The sequence below is a fragment of the Maylandia zebra genome, linkage group LG7, assembly GCF_041146795.1.
Source record: "Maylandia zebra isolate NMK-2024a linkage group LG7, Mzebra_GT3a, whole genome shotgun sequence".
Lineage (NCBI taxonomy): Eukaryota > Metazoa > Chordata > Actinopteri > Cichliformes > Cichlidae > Maylandia > Maylandia zebra.
This window is the reverse complement of record NC_135173.1, coordinates 36,149,219-36,165,632: the sequence shown is the minus strand read 5'-3', so window position 1 is coordinate 36,165,632 and position 16,414 is coordinate 36,149,219. Positions and strand designations below refer to the sequence as shown.

Below are 16,414 nucleotides of genomic sequence, written 5' to 3'. Positions count from 1 at the left end.
GTAGAACAATTAGTCCAAAAAAAACAAACCAAAAAAAAAAAAAAAAAAAAAACCAGCATCTGCTCAGTCTGACTCCTTTAACAAGTATGAGGTCTGCAACATGGTAGTGACAACAACATCCTGGAAGACATGTGTCTGTGTGGAAGGGCGCCAGCAGGACAGACACCAGTGGTTTTCTCTTCATGTCTGTCGGCAGCAGAGACCTCAGTCGATTACATCACTCTCACCTAATCAGCAGAGTCGAGAACACAGCTGGGTCACGACAGCCAGGTTATCCTCACTCAACTGGAGAAGGAAAAGTAATAGACAAGGATGCCCTAATGATGATGGATGGTAGATGACTGTGCAAACCATGATTATTAACCATGTAGGCATCTCGTAAGCATGAGCATTCATTAGTTTTTGCTCAAAGATCGACATAATTTATGATTTTGAGCTGCAGCGCAATAAAATGATTCGGCACACCAAGGCAGAAAAAATGGTTTCCATGTTGTGCTTGGGTTCATTCACCCAACAAACTGCTGACTGCTATCCATGGGACCAGACCTGGTGAAACATGGCAAGAGAACGGCAGTCACCCTGGATGGTTAAACCTAAGGGAACCACAGATTCAAAAAAATATTTATTTGTTGTTTTTGAACATTTGCATCAACATCAGACTATTGACAACCTGTGAAAAAAAGCTATAAAACTGTACAATAACTGCACTGTATTCAGAGGATTTTATACTCACATACAGCTTTTAAAAAAATTTATTAGACCACCACCCAGTGTGAGGTAAATGCCACAGCTGCCTTAAATTAATGGTATTGGTAATTACCAAAATCATTTTTCAAAATCATCATTGGGCAATCCATCAGTACGCATTAGCTCTTTAATCAAAACGATATTTTTAATGTTAAAGAAGAGTGAGGGTCTGTGCTTGTGTTTACCTCTCCATTATTTTGCAGGTGGAGAGGTGAGGTTAGCATTAGGTGTTTGATCCACCTGTGGGAAGAGTTCAAGTCTGTTTTGTGCTGGGATATTCTGCTCCTTTCAGTTACCAGGCTCATGCATTAGTGAATCATCTGTCTCTCTGGGACCTTAATCTCCTTAATCTCTGAACTTGTGACACATTCCATCCAGAATCAGCTTGGAAACTCGGAAACGTGTAAAGAAAAAGGGCTCACCAGCTCTGCCTTCAAGCTCACTCTCCATCAATTCTCCTCACCCACCTCTGGAAACTTGCCTGCAAACTCAGACATCTCCCAGGTCTAAACTCACCTCTCACTTAAGTAAGATCGTTTCCAATCTCTACGATCCAGTCCACAAACCACTGACTCCATTTGAGCCACCATTAACTCTGTCCTCCTCTGCAGAGCTCCTGTGTGTGTGTGCCTAGTATCACACCTTCACACACTTTAGATTTGCTTATTCACCTTTTTGTGAAGAAACAATTCAAACACACAAACTCCCTCTTCACTCTGCTTTCAGGGTCCACGCCAAAAAAAGATGCCAAGTAACATTAATTCACCTGCAATCCTGAACAGCAGAAATTCAGTTCTAGTGGTTAATTGTTTACTAATTTCTGACTTCTCAGAGTCCAGTCTGCCGGCTTAAATTTGGGTATAAAATTTGAATTCAGATAACATAATTTTTCTTAATGAATAACATTTTAATTTTTAACATATTTCTAAAATATTTGTATTTTTCTTCAAATTTTCTGTCTAATAAATTTGTTAAGCACTGTATGCTGTGAAGTTTTGACCACGGTGTTAAAACTCCATTAACACAAACAGAATTGAAAGTAGTAGCTGATATATTTTTAATACGTTTAGGAATATATAAAATTTTTCATTCACCAAAACCTTATATTGGTGTTTACAGCCTGTTTTGAGGAACCCCTTCCCTTATTTATATTCCATTATTTCAGTTCCAGTTAAAATCGGCACTGATTGTTGCTTGCGAGCATAAACCTTTTCTCATAAATGTCGGTTAATTTTAAGACTACCATGCTGCTGCTGCTGGAAGCAAAAACTAAGCTTTTGTCTGCTTATTTTGTTGTTTTTTGTTTTTTGCCCTTTATCCTCGTCCCTCTTCCCCGCTGTTTTTCTTCCCCTCTTTCTTTCTCCCCTTTCTTTTCCCCAGTCAAGTCTGTCCCGTATTTAGCAAGTGAAAATAAAATAAAATAAACAATAAAAGGTGAATCAAATAGACCATTACGGCAAGGCTGGGATGGTCCATTTGGTAAAGTAAATCCATTGGGCATCTTTCTTCGCCTTTAGACAATCATTTTGATGGCAAAAGAGCCAAACAGGCAAAAAAGGAAAAAAAAAAAACAAAAAAAAAAAAACTAAGCTGGGCTGTTTGTAAAGTTTAAATCTGCAGATTTGCGTTGTGGATACGAGTTGCAGACAGAAAGGCTAAAGAGAGTGCAATTATTTTAAGAGCCAACTGCAAAGATAAAAGAAACAGCATCTGATTTTGGTTTCATTAGAAGGATAATAGTTACCAGCTATTGAATATTTACTAATAATAATAATTAAAACAAACATGAAAGCATAGGCATGTTGATTATTTATTTAATTCGTTCATGCAGTTCAAAGTGCAAAATACTTCTTGGCTGTTAGTGTAGCATGCACATGTTGTGTGATCATGACAGATGATCCTGCAATAACAAAAAGAAACTTTATGAAGTCAATTTTCTCTGTAACTGAATCCCTGACGTACTTGCTCTTAAACCTAATTTTAATCTGGTATGGCAGTTGGGTAACTCTGCTTAAAAAAAATCAAATCGTCATCAAGTATTTTGTTGCACAGAGCATCAGTTTTGCTTAACACTTTCACAATGATGTAGAGCCCAGGCTGTAGCACTGATTACCCGCTTCTTGCTTACGTAAGGATAAACTTGAATGTGTCCTGTGGACAAACAGCAAATCTGCACAAGCACAAACACACATGAACACACACTTCTGCACAAAGCTGAAGGTCTTTGGGCAAACTTATTTGATTGGCGTGGCACAGTGCCATGCAGGCAATCCATGAGGAAACAAATCCAGACTGGGGTCTGTGGCCCCAAGAAACAAATCCACAGAGGCTGATAAACCTTCAGCAGTCTGGACCAAAATGTGAGCATTAAAGTTAAAAAAAAAATCTCAGCAGGCTGAGCAGGCCCTGACAGACAGCAGTTGATAGGAGTTTGAAAGAAGGTTATGGTTCACTCACAGAAAAGTAAAGCAAAAAAAGAAAAGCAAAGCTGGTCTTACGCCTTTCCTCCAGCTGTTCAACGTAGGGCCTGCTCAAGCTCTTTTAATCATAACATAGTTGTCACCTCAGGTCCTTTTTCAGTCAAGCTCAACCAAACCAATAAAGATAAGCATCTGCACATGTTCGTCATAATGGAGGACATTTCTGAACATGTTGAGGGCTTTTCAATTCAGCCCATCATGCTTATTACTCAACCCAAAGGTCTTCACTTCATCAAGGAAGTTTAAATCAACTTATTACCAGCTGAAAAAAATGAGAAAGCACTAAATAAAGAACAAAAATCTGCCATTTAGTAGGTGAGTTTATTAAATCCCAGTCTAGCAACAACTTCTTGGACAAAAACGTGAATCCAAACAGTAACAACTGCAGTTTTAGAAATTGCCACCTGAGGTCATCTCCAAAAGTGAGTGAATCCCTATAAACACGTGTTAAAAGGCCCAAAATTAAGCAATAACAAAATTACATTTTCATTAGTCAGTAATGTCATGTGTTTCTACACTAAACTGAATAATAAAACATTAATAAAACACAAAGCTAGCCAAGAATCCAAAGTGATGATAAAGCTCAGTGCAATACCACCCAAGCCCAGCAGCCTGAGCTTGAACTTCTCTAACGGATTACTTTCTCTGGCGAGTAATTAAGTAATATAGTGCATTACTTTTATAAAAAGTAATGCAAAAAAATGGGGGTTTTTTTCCATTTAGTTTTGAAAATTTTTGGAAACCCACTGTGTAACGTCTTTAAGGCAACGCAATAACAGCTGAAATGTCTGTCCCTACTTTTAAAAGCAAATAAATCTTCAAGTCATCTGCAAAACGGTGAAATGAAAGGTTATACGGTGAAAATATAGACCCCAGTGGCAACATATTCAGTGCAAACAAGTCTGGACCCAAAATTGAGCCTTGAGGCACACCATAACTAAGAGGGGCTATTTTCAAGCTTTAGGGGCCCATGTTCACATAAAAGGTCCAGATAAGTAGAACTGAAACCACTGAAGAACAGATTCTTTTAGCCAAACACTTGATTCTAGTTGTGATAGGAGGATATCATGGTCAACCATGTCAAAGTCAAGCCCAACAAGAGGACAGCAGGGCTGTGAGAATAGAATAGAATAGAATAGAATGCCTTTATTGTCACTATACAGTTGTACAATGAGATACAGAGCATCTCCTACTCAGTGTAAACATGCTGGGGGGGGGGGGGGGGGGGGGGGGGGGGTACAGTTCTGCAGCGCTATGTACATATGGACAGTATTAACATAGGGAAAAACACACATATATATATATACACACACACATATATACACAGAAGACATTACAGGTCTGTGAGAGCCAGAGATTTTCCTTGTTTGAGGTGACCAAATACTTATTTTCCACCCTGATTGACGAATAAATTCTTTACAAATCCTACCATGTGAATTCATGGATTTTTTTTTCACATTCTGTCTCTCACAGTTGAAGTGTACCTCTGGTGCAAATTACTGACCTCTGTCATCATTTTAAGTGGGGGAACTTGCACAATCGGTGGCTGACTAAATACTTTTTTGCCCCACTGTATGTATGTATATATATATATATATATGTGTATATATATGTGTATATATATGTGTATATATATATATATATATATATATATATATATATATATATATATATATATATATATATATATATATATATATATATATATATATATATATACACATACATACATACATACACACACACACATATACACACATACACATACATATACATACATATATAAAATCCATAAGTAATATGTAATAAATAGTGTTATGTATATACAGTTGAGTTATTGCACATAGAATTGGTATTGCACAGTGGGAAGTGAGCGGCTGTTTTACCTGTGCATGTGCGAGTTCACGGTGGTTATCGCTTTGTGGAAGAAACTGTTTTTGAGTCTGTGGGTTTTTGTGTTGATGCACCTGTAGCGCTTCCCTGAGGGAAGCAGGCCGAACATGTTGAAGCCAGGGTGGGAGCTGTCCTTGATAATGTTTGCTGCTCTGCTGAGGCAGCGGGAGGAATACATATACATCAGGGAGGGGAGAGGGCAGCCGATGATCTTTTGTGCTGTCTTGACCACACTCTGAAGCCTCACTCTATCTGCTTTGGTGCAGCTGCCGTACCATACCGTGATGCAGTACGTTAGCAGACTCTCAATGGACGAGCGGTAGAAGGTCAGCAGCAGGTTGGAGTTCAGCTTGTACTTCCTGAGGACTCTCAGGAAGTGCAGCCGCTGTTGGGCCTTCTTGATGACCGCTGAGATGTTTCCTGTCCAGGAGATGTCAGCAGAGATGACGACACCAAGGAACCGGAAAGTGTGGACCCTCTCCACACACTCCCCGTTGATGTAGAGGGGGGCCAAGTCGGTGCTGTGTCTCCTGAAGTCAACAATGAGCTCTTTGGTTTTCTTAGTGTTCAGTGCCAGGTTGTTTTCTGAACACCATGCTGCCAGCTTCAGGACTTCCTCTCTGTACTCTCTGCCTCGTCTCCCTTCGAGATGAGTCCGACTACCGTGGTGTCATCAGCAAACTTGATGATGAGAGTGTTGTTGTGGGTCGAACTGCAGTCGTGGGTGTAGAGAGAATACAAGAGGGGGCTCAGCACACAGCCCTGTGGGGAGCCGGTGCTCAGTGTGCGAGTGGAGGAGAGATGAGGGCCAAGTCTTACAGTCTGGGGCCGGTTTGTGAGGAAATCCTTTATCCAGGCACATGTGAGAGGAGGGAGGCCAAGAGTGACCAGTTTGGTGAGGAGGATGACCGGAATGATTGTATTAAAGGCTGAGCTGTAGTCCACAAAGAGTAGCTTTGCTGCTGCTCTAGGTGACTCAGCACAGCATGGAGAGCTGTGGCGATGGCGTCTTCTGTGGATCTGTTTGCACGGTATGCAAACTGGTGGGGGTCGAATTCTGGGGGGAGGTAATCCTTGATGTGCTGAAGGACTAGTCTCTCAAAGCATTTCATGATTACCGGTGTGAGGGCCACAGGGCGGTAATCATTCAGGCTGGAGATGGGAGACTTCTTCGGCACTGGGATGATTGTGGCTGATTTTAGACAGGATGGGATGGCTGCCTGATCCAGTGAGAGGTTGAAGAGTCTGGTGAAGATGAGGGTGAGCTAGTGTGCGCATGCTCTTAGTACCTTGCCAGGTACACTCTGGACTGGCCGCCCTCCTGGGGTTCACTGCTAGGAGCACACGTCTGACATCGTGCTCTGTTACAGTGAGTGGAGCGGTGCAGGAACCAGGTGAGGATGAGGATGGGAGCAGTGCTGAAGCAGATGAGTGTTGCTGTTGTGGTGTTTCAAAGCGGGCGAAGAAGCTGTTTATTTCCTCTGCCAGCTGCCCACTCGGGTTTTCTGTTTTCGCAGTGCTGCCTCTGTGGTTGATGATGTCTTGCATTCCCTGCCACACCTCTCGTGTGTTGTTGCTGGACAGGTGGGACTCGATGTTCCTTTTGTGGTCTGACTTGGCTTTTTTAATCCCCCTTTTCAGGTCAGCTCGAGCAGCCCTGTACAGAGCTCTGTCACCTGACCTGAAGGCGGTATCATGGGCTTTGAGGAGTGAGCGGACCTCGCTGGTCATCCAGGGTTTTTGATTTGGGAAAACCCGAATGCTTTTGTCCACTGTCACATTTGCAGTACAGAACTTGATGTAGTCCAGTACTGATCCTGTGAATGTTTCTAGGTCCTGGTGTTCAAATATGTCCCAGTCGGTCTCTGTGAAGCAGTCCTGTAGTTTGGAGAGAGCATTTTCCGGCCAGGTTGTAACAGTCTTTGTGGTGGGCCTGGCACTGCGCCTGAGGGGGGTGTAGGCTGGGGAGAGCAGGAGGGAGAGATGGTCGGACTGACCGAGGTGGGGGAGGGGTATGGCTCCATATGCATGCTTGATGTTGGAGTAAACATGATCTAGAGTGTTTTCTCCTCTGGTGGGACATTTGACATGCTGATAGAACTTTGGGAGCACAGTCTTTATGTTGGCCTTATTAAAATCACCTGCGATAATGTGAACACCGTCCGGGTGGGCCCGCTGCTGTTCGTTAATGGTGTTCAGCAGGATAGAGAGCGCCGTGTTTACGTTGGCATCGGGTGGAATGTACACAGCCGTGATGATCACTACTGTTAGCTCTCTCGGTAGAAAGAAAGGCTGGCATCTTACCGACATGTACTCGAGGTTCGGGGGGCAGTGACTGTTTATAATTGTCCCGTTGTTGCACCAGCTTTCATGCACGTACATAAATCCAGAGTTAAAAGCAAATCATTAAAAGCCTTTTAATGGCCATCTTGGTGCTATGTAGTGATTTATAACCAGATTAAAACTTCAGCGATCCCATTATGATCAAGATGAACTTGCAACTGTGAGTAGACTAATTTCTCTAAAGCTTTTAAAAGAACTGGGAGCTTCAAAATTGTCCAGTAATTAGCCAGAACAGTTGCATCCAGACTGTGTTTTTTAAGAAGAGGCTGAACTGTAACCTGTTTAAAACATGATGGGGCACAGCCTGCATCAACAGAAGAGTTCATTAATCGCTGGATAAAAGGGCCAATAGTATCAAAAATATTTTTTAGCAGACTTGGGGGAAGACAATCTGATGGGGAGTGTGATGATTTTAGGCGATGAGCTACCATAGATAATTCACTCAAGTAAATATGTAGTTAATTGAACTAAAGGACTGTCTGTGCTCCAGTTTTAGCGAGTCAAATTCTAGATTTTTAAAGTGTTGGTAACTAATTAGCGGGCTTGTGTACCCTGCACCTTGCTGACTAATCTAGTTTTAGCTGACAACTTAACACTGTATCCTCTTATCTGAATGTGGATTTTTTTAACATGTGGCTAAAAAACCAAAAACAAAGACTATGACACAAAAAAAAAAAAAAATAGCGTGTGCAGCAAGAACAGAGATTAAGTATGTCTTACTGGTATGAGACAACATTGCATCACCTGGCATCTATTTTGCAGAACACAAGCATATTAAGGCAGTTACACATGTCCCACCTGCAGCAGTTAAAACCGGCCTCCTGGCTGCACCTAGACTTTTTTTAATGATGAATTGCAATTATATGATAGTTTAAATGTGTCCCATGGGGCAAATCGTTGCCAAATAAAGTCAAGATGTGCTATGAGACACAAATATAAATTAGTAATCGTTTTGACCACTAGGGGGCAGCAGAAACAAAGTGAGAACTACACTGACTTGCACAATTAACCAACTTAACAAAGTTACTGGTGAACAGTTGCAGTCCTGGTCTTCACTGCTATATTCACATGCTGGTTGCAACTGTGTCTGTCTTTTGTTGGATGCTAAGAACATAGTGCATAGTGGGGTTTTATAATGCTATAAGAGCAGTGAAGGCAGTAAAGATGCAGTACAAAAAATAAGATGCTCAATAAAACTAACAGGAGTTGAAGATTCCTACAGGATCATCTCAGCAAAACTCCTTTAAAGAATAGAGAAAGCATAAAGGTGGCTACCTTTAGTTTAAATATTTTATCTCCAACTATCTATTCATATCCTGTTTCACTTGTAAACAAACTGTATATTAATGATGGACATTGTTGAATCACCTTATTTGCATTTTTTTCATGGACAGCAGGGTGTTGCAAAAAGACATCAAATAATATAGAAGTGTGAGAAAAAGCTCCTGTTTCTCTCTTAGTCTGGAACCTCAGTCAAACTAAATGCAATATAATGCTCATTTTTCATTTAATTCCTTTTATATAGTTTACAAAAAGTCCCTCAGTTTGTCAGTTTCACTCGTCATTCATCAGGTGTGGTTTCAAAACACCAGTATTCCGATGGCCAAGCGTTTACTTAAGGCTTCATAACCTTATTTTAGAAGTCTTTGTGGCAGTATCCATCTTTTATATACAGGCTGTGTTTTCATGAAAAAATCATTTTTCATTCTTCATAGAAGTGTCACAGTTTAACCGGTGTACTACAGCACTATTTGGAGCACGGCCAGTACATTGGTAAAAATGAAATGAATTTCAATATGTGCCTATACTGCTCCTCTGTGGTACTTTAATGGAAAACAGTTTTAAATCAAACCACTAAACATAGTTAATCAACTTAAGGAATGTAAACTGGCACACCACAAATAAAACAGTACCACTTGTAATACCAGGTGCAACGTGCTCTTATAGTCACCGCAAGGCAGGTGTTCAACATTTGCAACTAATTCCTACGTAGTGAGTGGACACAAATATGCGTGTTAAACAAGTGGAACCACAAACAGAAACAACTGCATTGTTAAACTGTCCTGTGTCTTTGTGTCTTACGGACTGTAATTGTTGGTCTCACCGATGTGGCCCGACAGTGGGGTACAAACTGGGAAATGATACCACAAAGCCTTTGCTGCAGTAATGTTGTAAATTGTCAAAAAATAAGAATGAAAAGTTATTTTTTTCACTTGTGTGTAATATCAAACATCTGAGGAACTTTGTCTGTACACTATCAACCCACTCTATCTTCCATCTGGTTCCAGTCGGCTTGAGAAGAGATGGCAGATGGAAAGTTGTTCTGGTCCAACATATGGTTTGCACCTAGCCATCTCCACCCGCATTTTTTTTAAACAAATCTAACCACAAGCTGTGGTCTGCTCCACACCCAGAACCAGACCGATGACCCAGTCTATGCATACAACAGGGAATAGCAGCACACATGCTACAGTGTGCGTGGGCCTCCGTCTGGTTAAAAGCTGCCTAATGGGCTCCAGATCAGGGCTTGCCAGCCACTAAGGCCCACGATTATGTTTCATTGGATGCAGATGCCTGGTTATGGATCCGGCATAATACTGGCGGTGACATCATGAGCTCAACCTGCTGGGAAGCGCATGAGTATCTCTGTGACATAGCTGGTGCTGTGCTTTTGATCTGGTTTGACTTTAGGGCTCTGCAAAGTGACATAAGTGTTGCAGAACGTACTGAAAATCACTCTCAGTGACAATAATTCTATAGTAGAGGGAAAAAAATGTAAAAACATGAATGTCAGGTCAGTTAGTGAGCACATTTTTTTGTTTGTTTTCATTTTTTTTTTTTAACAGAAATTAAACCTCTTCATGTTTATGATTCATATCATAGCTGGTTGGCTTGGTTCAAGGCCTAAAAATGTTAACAAGAAATCTTAAAGGCGCAAAATGAAAAGGAAATTCACTTCCAAAATCAAAGCCCTTAAAAACGTGTGCAGTCAATCTTGAGTTCTAACGAAGTTTGTTGGAAAATAGTTGTTGGTTCCCTCGCTCTATGAACTCAGTTAACATTTTCTTGATGAGTGTATGGCATTAATCACCAATTTCACTTTGACTGAATAAAACCTGAAGATCATTTTGTAAACTACTGTCACCAGTCAATAAACATGCAGTGTTATTGGTCTCACAGTGAAATCTCCCTCTTCACAATCTGTGTCAGCACACAAAAATGGTGAAAAAGCTCAACCTGAAGCTTGATTACAAGACTTTTCCATCCATTGTTTGGCATCAACATGGCTACATCCATCTTTTATATTCTCCATGGTATAAAGACATTCATGTACTCAAAATAGCAACTGAGCAGGTGTAAGCATGGACTATATGAAATCTAAAAAAAAAAAAAAATTCCATTTTCAGTAATTCTATATAGAAACGCGGTGTGCATTCATTGAACCGAAAGTAGAAGAAACATTCAACAAATTTCTAGTGACATATTTTCTGCCCATCAGCTACCAGAGAAATCATCACATCTGCAGTCAGTTCATTGCAATTTCATGGTGAGGTCATTCTGCCAATATCTTCCGCTGTATTTCAAAGCGCAGCATGGAAAGCTATCCTTACGCTATATCCTTAGAGTGCTCTCAGAGCAAAAAGTTTTTGAAGTTGTTAAATCTGGTTCAGATTTAGGTTATCTACAGTATATATGATTGAAAACTTAAAAAAAAAAAAAAAGCTTACAACTTTGCTCCACTGTCACAGAAGGTCAAGATGGTTAGTCAGCAAATTCAACTTCTGAGGAAAGTGGATGAGTGATGGTGAGATGTATGGAGACACTCAGACACATGGGCATCTCAAAACTTTTCCCAGCAGCTGTTCTGCATACTATGTTCCAGTGATACCCATCTCACAGGGTCAGAGGTTACACTAGCTATTCAAGACATGTTGGAGTATCACAGCTGGATATGGATGACTGAAAGTCATAACTGAATGGATTGGGAATGACAGAAATGCTTACATTCAAGCAGTCATAGAGCTGCGAGTAGGATGCAGGGAAGTGCATCAAGGAGACAAATCGTTCCACGCCAAATTTGGAACAAATGGGCCCAACCCAAACCATGAAAAGCAGCTTTGGTTCAAAAGTAAAGCGGCTTCATAAGCACTGATTACAGCTTTTTTCCTTCTCCACCAGTCTGACAGGTGCAGACTCAGCACTTAAAGACAATGCCGTGCCTTCAAAGCCCAAACACAGCGCCAGTGACAATGAGAACAGATAAAACAAATGTCTAAAATGTGAAAAAGGAATGCTCCACTCATAGTACAGGTGATTTATGGCAGTCATAAGGGGTACAGATATAAAGATAAATGACTGCCGACCTCTTTCTTCTTTTCTTTCCTTCAAACTGCAACTAATAAAGCAAGCCAACGTCTTTGAGCAAGAAGCCAGGATTGAAACGGAACACTGGGAATAAGCTGGTTAATGTTTCTTCAAACATTGTAACTATTTTTAAATCAGTGCTTTTGAAAAGTTTAGTTGGTTATTTTACTCAGGTAGGATCCCTGAGTAAAATAAAAAAGCGTCCCTTTTACACAGTTAGTGTCAGTGTCAGACAGAATTTCTTTGGAATAAAATTCATGGCATGTAACCAATTCTTGCATAACAAAGGTTCATAACTAATAAACCAATAAGTGAAGGTGCAGATGGTCAGTTTGGGGTATCATGCATGTCTTTTTGATGTTTTTGCAGAGATCTAATGGCAAATTTAGCAAAGCTGAATAAAACCACTTAATGACACCACTTTGTTTTTGTTAACTGCAAATTGGTTTGGCTCAAAATTTCTGTTCTATTCTTGTGGTACGCCCTGTCTCATTGTCAAGTCTTGAGTCATTGTATCAGCAGAGTTCAGAAATTCCCAAATGATCTCAGTTACATGTGGAGCCTGGCAAGCTTTAAGTAAAGAAACCCAAAAATAACAGAGGAAATACTGTATACTGTATTTCCTTAGTGTGTTTAATGACACCTGCCATGGACAAAGCTTTTACACTACATCTACAGTAATTCTATGAAAATACTCCATGAAAACATTAAACAGTTCTCAGATGTTTCTGTGTGGCTCTAATACAGATGAACGCAATAAAAAAATTTAATAAAACTCAAATGGGAGAGTAAACACAGTGTGATGGAGAGGTACTCCAGTCATGACATAATCATGTGACTGGAGGAAGTCCAATCTAAGATTCATTTCCACAGCTCTGGGGTGGATTAAAGGGCTCAAAAACTCAATGTAATCCTGCAGCACGTACAACACTGTCACTGCATCAACAAAGAAGCTCCAGACAAGTGAAGGCTCTGATGAGACAACAGGGCTGGCTCTGGAAAGTGATGCTTTGATTAACTAAGACTGTTTGGCACCTTAAACACATTCCATGTAGGGCTGAACGATATATCGCATTTGCGATAATATCGCGACATGATCAAGTGCAATTTTCTAACTGCAAAGGCTGCGATTATACTCTGGACATGTCCAAATTCATGGGCTGCATCCTCCTGAGGCCGCATTTGTAGACCGATTACGTCACAGCGACGTGCCGAAGGCTGTCCAAATTACTACCATATCCCAGAATTCATAGCGCGGCCCAGCCAAACTCCAGTTTCCAGCAATGGCGGCCGCTACTAAGTTTTAAAATTACTCATACTAATCTTTCAGGGTCACAAAATAAACTTTTAACATATTTTCAGGCGAGAAAGTAGTTGTATAAACATCAAATATCTGCTCGGTTTATCAAGATATCCCATATTTGCAAAAGTGCTTCGACGTTTTCAGAGGCGTCTGCTACCCACCAGCTCGACAGCTAGCCGGGAGCTCGAGGGTTACTGATGCGGCCGAGAACGGCACAACTCCCGGCACATCATTTTCAGATCACCGCGGAGTTTCGCTGCTCGGGTTAAACGTAATATATAAGTCACTTAGACAACCTAAAAATGTTATTGTTGGGCTTTTTTCAGTGTTTTGTTTGTTCGTGAGTAAATCGGTTTGGCTGAGATTAAAGTTATAAGATTAGATAAAATAAAACTTTATTAATCCCCCGGGTGGGTTCCTCCTTGGTTTTCACACAGCTGACTAAACGTCAAACAGAAAACTTATTAAACAGAAGTATGAGACAGACGAGAATTTACGCCAGTGTCTGGTTATATTTTAGATAGCAAGAAGCAGACGGCCGAGTTTATTAAACTCCACCGAGACAGCGGTGACGCTAATCAGAACTAGACCGTCCAATTTCACGCCTTTAAACTTTAAAGGCGTGTTTGTGTGTGTGTTTATACAATTGCTATTATGTTTGCACTTTATGTGTAATGTTACTGACTGCAGAGATCAGTAAGATGTGTGTATTTTTTATTTATTAGTTTTATTTATTTAATATTTTTTTTTAATTGAATGACTGTCTAGTAGTTCACAGATGTCGAAAAACTGAGTGTGGTAAAGCCACTGATTTTTTTTTATGTATATTTCTGCAATCTGCACATTGTACTGACTTTCATTTTAATGTTTACACCAGGGTTCCTTGTCAGCACTTTATGCTCAGATGTTTGTAAGCTAAAAATAAACTATTGTGTATGTTCAAATATACTGTTGTGATTGAAGAAGTTAAATAAAAATGTCAGTCATCAATTCATGCATCACCTCATGTCATCATAACAGAGGTCTGTCTTCCAGGAAAGAACAGTTTAAAATTAATGTAATATAGTATTGGCCATACTATATGATGTATTGCTTGTCTTTGTTTAATAATACAGAAGACAAAGACCTTAAAAAATAATCGCATATCGCATCGCAATCGCAATATTGGGGCAAAAAAAATCGCAATTAGATTATTTTCCATAATCGTTCAGCCCTAATTCCATGGGATTTAATAAACTGTGGTGACTTCTGGTTTCAGTTTCCACATGTATTCATTACAAACTAAAGGCATTTTTTTGTGAATGATGTCTCCGGCAACTCTTCTTTTCATCTATATTATCTAAAAATTTGTGATTCTGCCTTGTCTAATTCAGAGATAAAAGCATTTATGTCTTAGATTTTGTCTTGTCTTAGATAAATTGATAATAAATCTAATTAAAGATGAGCGCAACAATGGCACTCTGGCAGCAAGAATCTATATTTAAAAGGCCTTTTTTTTGGTGCAACTTTTAAAATTAGGAATACGAGAGACTTTGGTTTAAGGGCTTCCAATTTGCTGATGTGAAATAGTTATCAGCAGGTTTTAATTTGAATAACAAATGTGCTCTAAAAAGCTTTTTAATTAGTATTTTCTTCTTGTGAAGCTGTCAGAATCTTTAAAATACGCCATAAAAATAAGTGGTCTGTGCTCAAAAAGTAAATAAAGAAATATAGTCACAGCCTGATTAGTTCATTGTGGTCTGACTATTCACAGCATGCAAAAACAAAATTATTCCCTCAGTCTACAAACGCTTTAAGTTTGCTCTCACGCCAAAAAGTGATTAGAGGAAAAACATCAGAGCTGGAGCGACTGCAGTTGTTGAGTGTCGGAGGAGCTGCTGATGAGAAGTGAAATATTTTTATCTGGATCCAAATTGCTCTGAAAAAAATGATGTCATGCTGTGTAGCTGACTAATAGTTCATCCTGCTGTTGTCCTGCTGGGTTATAAGCGCCTTTAAGGGGGATGCATCAGCAAATGTGGCATAAAAAAGGAAAATAACACTTTTGCAGTAAAGGGTGAAGAATACAGAAAAAGCACATTTCCTGGATTTCCAAGAAAACTACAATGATTTTATATTTTATGGCACATAGTAGATGACTTTGTTTAATATGGCAGAACTTAGGAGAGAAATGCATTTTATGGGACTTAAAGTGTTGAAAACTGTGCTAATTTCATTTTAAATGTCAGCGATGCCATGTTGCAGGCAGATTGGGACTTTAAAGCAAAGCTGGGTGGAGGGGTGCAAATGTGAAGAATGTGGCTATAAAACTTCTTTAGGTAACCCAATTGGTCTCAGACGTGGAGCGCTGAGCCAGTGCAGGTGTGCTGAGGAAGACGGTGGAAACTATGAAGTGAAGCCAAAGAAAGAGTTTCTGATAGGCTAAATTCAAAGTTTTGCTGTTAATCATCTTTAAAAAAATGAGGTGTGGGGCATGAACATATTTTGTCTTAATAATTGTGACATGCCAGAAATGACTGAGAACCACAGACTCAACGCATCTCCTTGTAAAAGTTTCCACTGCTGCAAGAGTAACCCTGATCTTATCAGTGAGGTTATATTTATTTCAAAAGCAGAGAGGCTCCACAGGTGTTTGCACCAATCTTACCTGTTAGCAGCATCCCGGAACCGGATTCTCCCCCGAAGTCGACCGATGCGTCGTCAGGTGAGGCGTTGCTCGTCGTGAGGAGCCCGAGAACGCAAACTGTCCATTTTAACAAACAGAGCAACATCTTCCCGGTGTGGCCGCCTTTATGCTTCAGAAATGAAACATATGCAAACTAGAAAAGTACTGAAAGTCTGAACTGATCCAGTTAAAGAGCAGTCAAAGTGGGGAACATTGCTGAATCGCACTTTTTCTATAATTCTGCAGTTTTAATAGGAGCGAAGTGCAGAGTAACTAACTCTTCATCCTCTTCACCTCTCCTCATCCTCCTTCTCAGCCAGCAGCAGCTTCTCTCCTCCTGCAGCTGTATCACATCACTGCAGAGCAAAGAGAAGCCCCGCCCCTCTCCTGTTGACCAATTAAATCCCTGCAGGGCCTCCGCCCATTTTTGTTTTCGAGCCTGTCTTCAACTTACTTTTAATTTGTTTGTTTTGAAAAATTGACTCGTTTCCCTCTCTCCACCTCCCAAGAGATGGTTAGAACTTTTGTAATTCCACTCCAAACATACAACATTGTGAGGTGCAAACACAGGCTACAGTACCAAGCTCACAATCCAGGAACCAAAAACAGGAAGCAGTA

At 40.2% G+C, this 16,414-nt stretch overlaps 1 protein-coding gene across 1 annotated transcript in view; it reads right to left on the bottom strand.

The window, feature by feature from the left end:
* si:ch211-196i2.1 (uncharacterized) overlaps nt 1-16,144 on the bottom strand; it is a 119,969-nt gene extending 103,825 nt beyond the window's left edge. Inside the window, exon 1 of the mRNA XM_076886308.1 lies at nt 15,779-16,144. Coding sequence (XP_076742423.1) covers nt 15,779-15,902 — 124 coding nt within the window. The 5' untranslated portion in view covers nt 15,903-16,144. The remainder of the gene's footprint in view (nt 1-15,778) is intronic.
* Between the last annotated feature and the right edge of the window lie 270 nt (nt 16,145-16,414).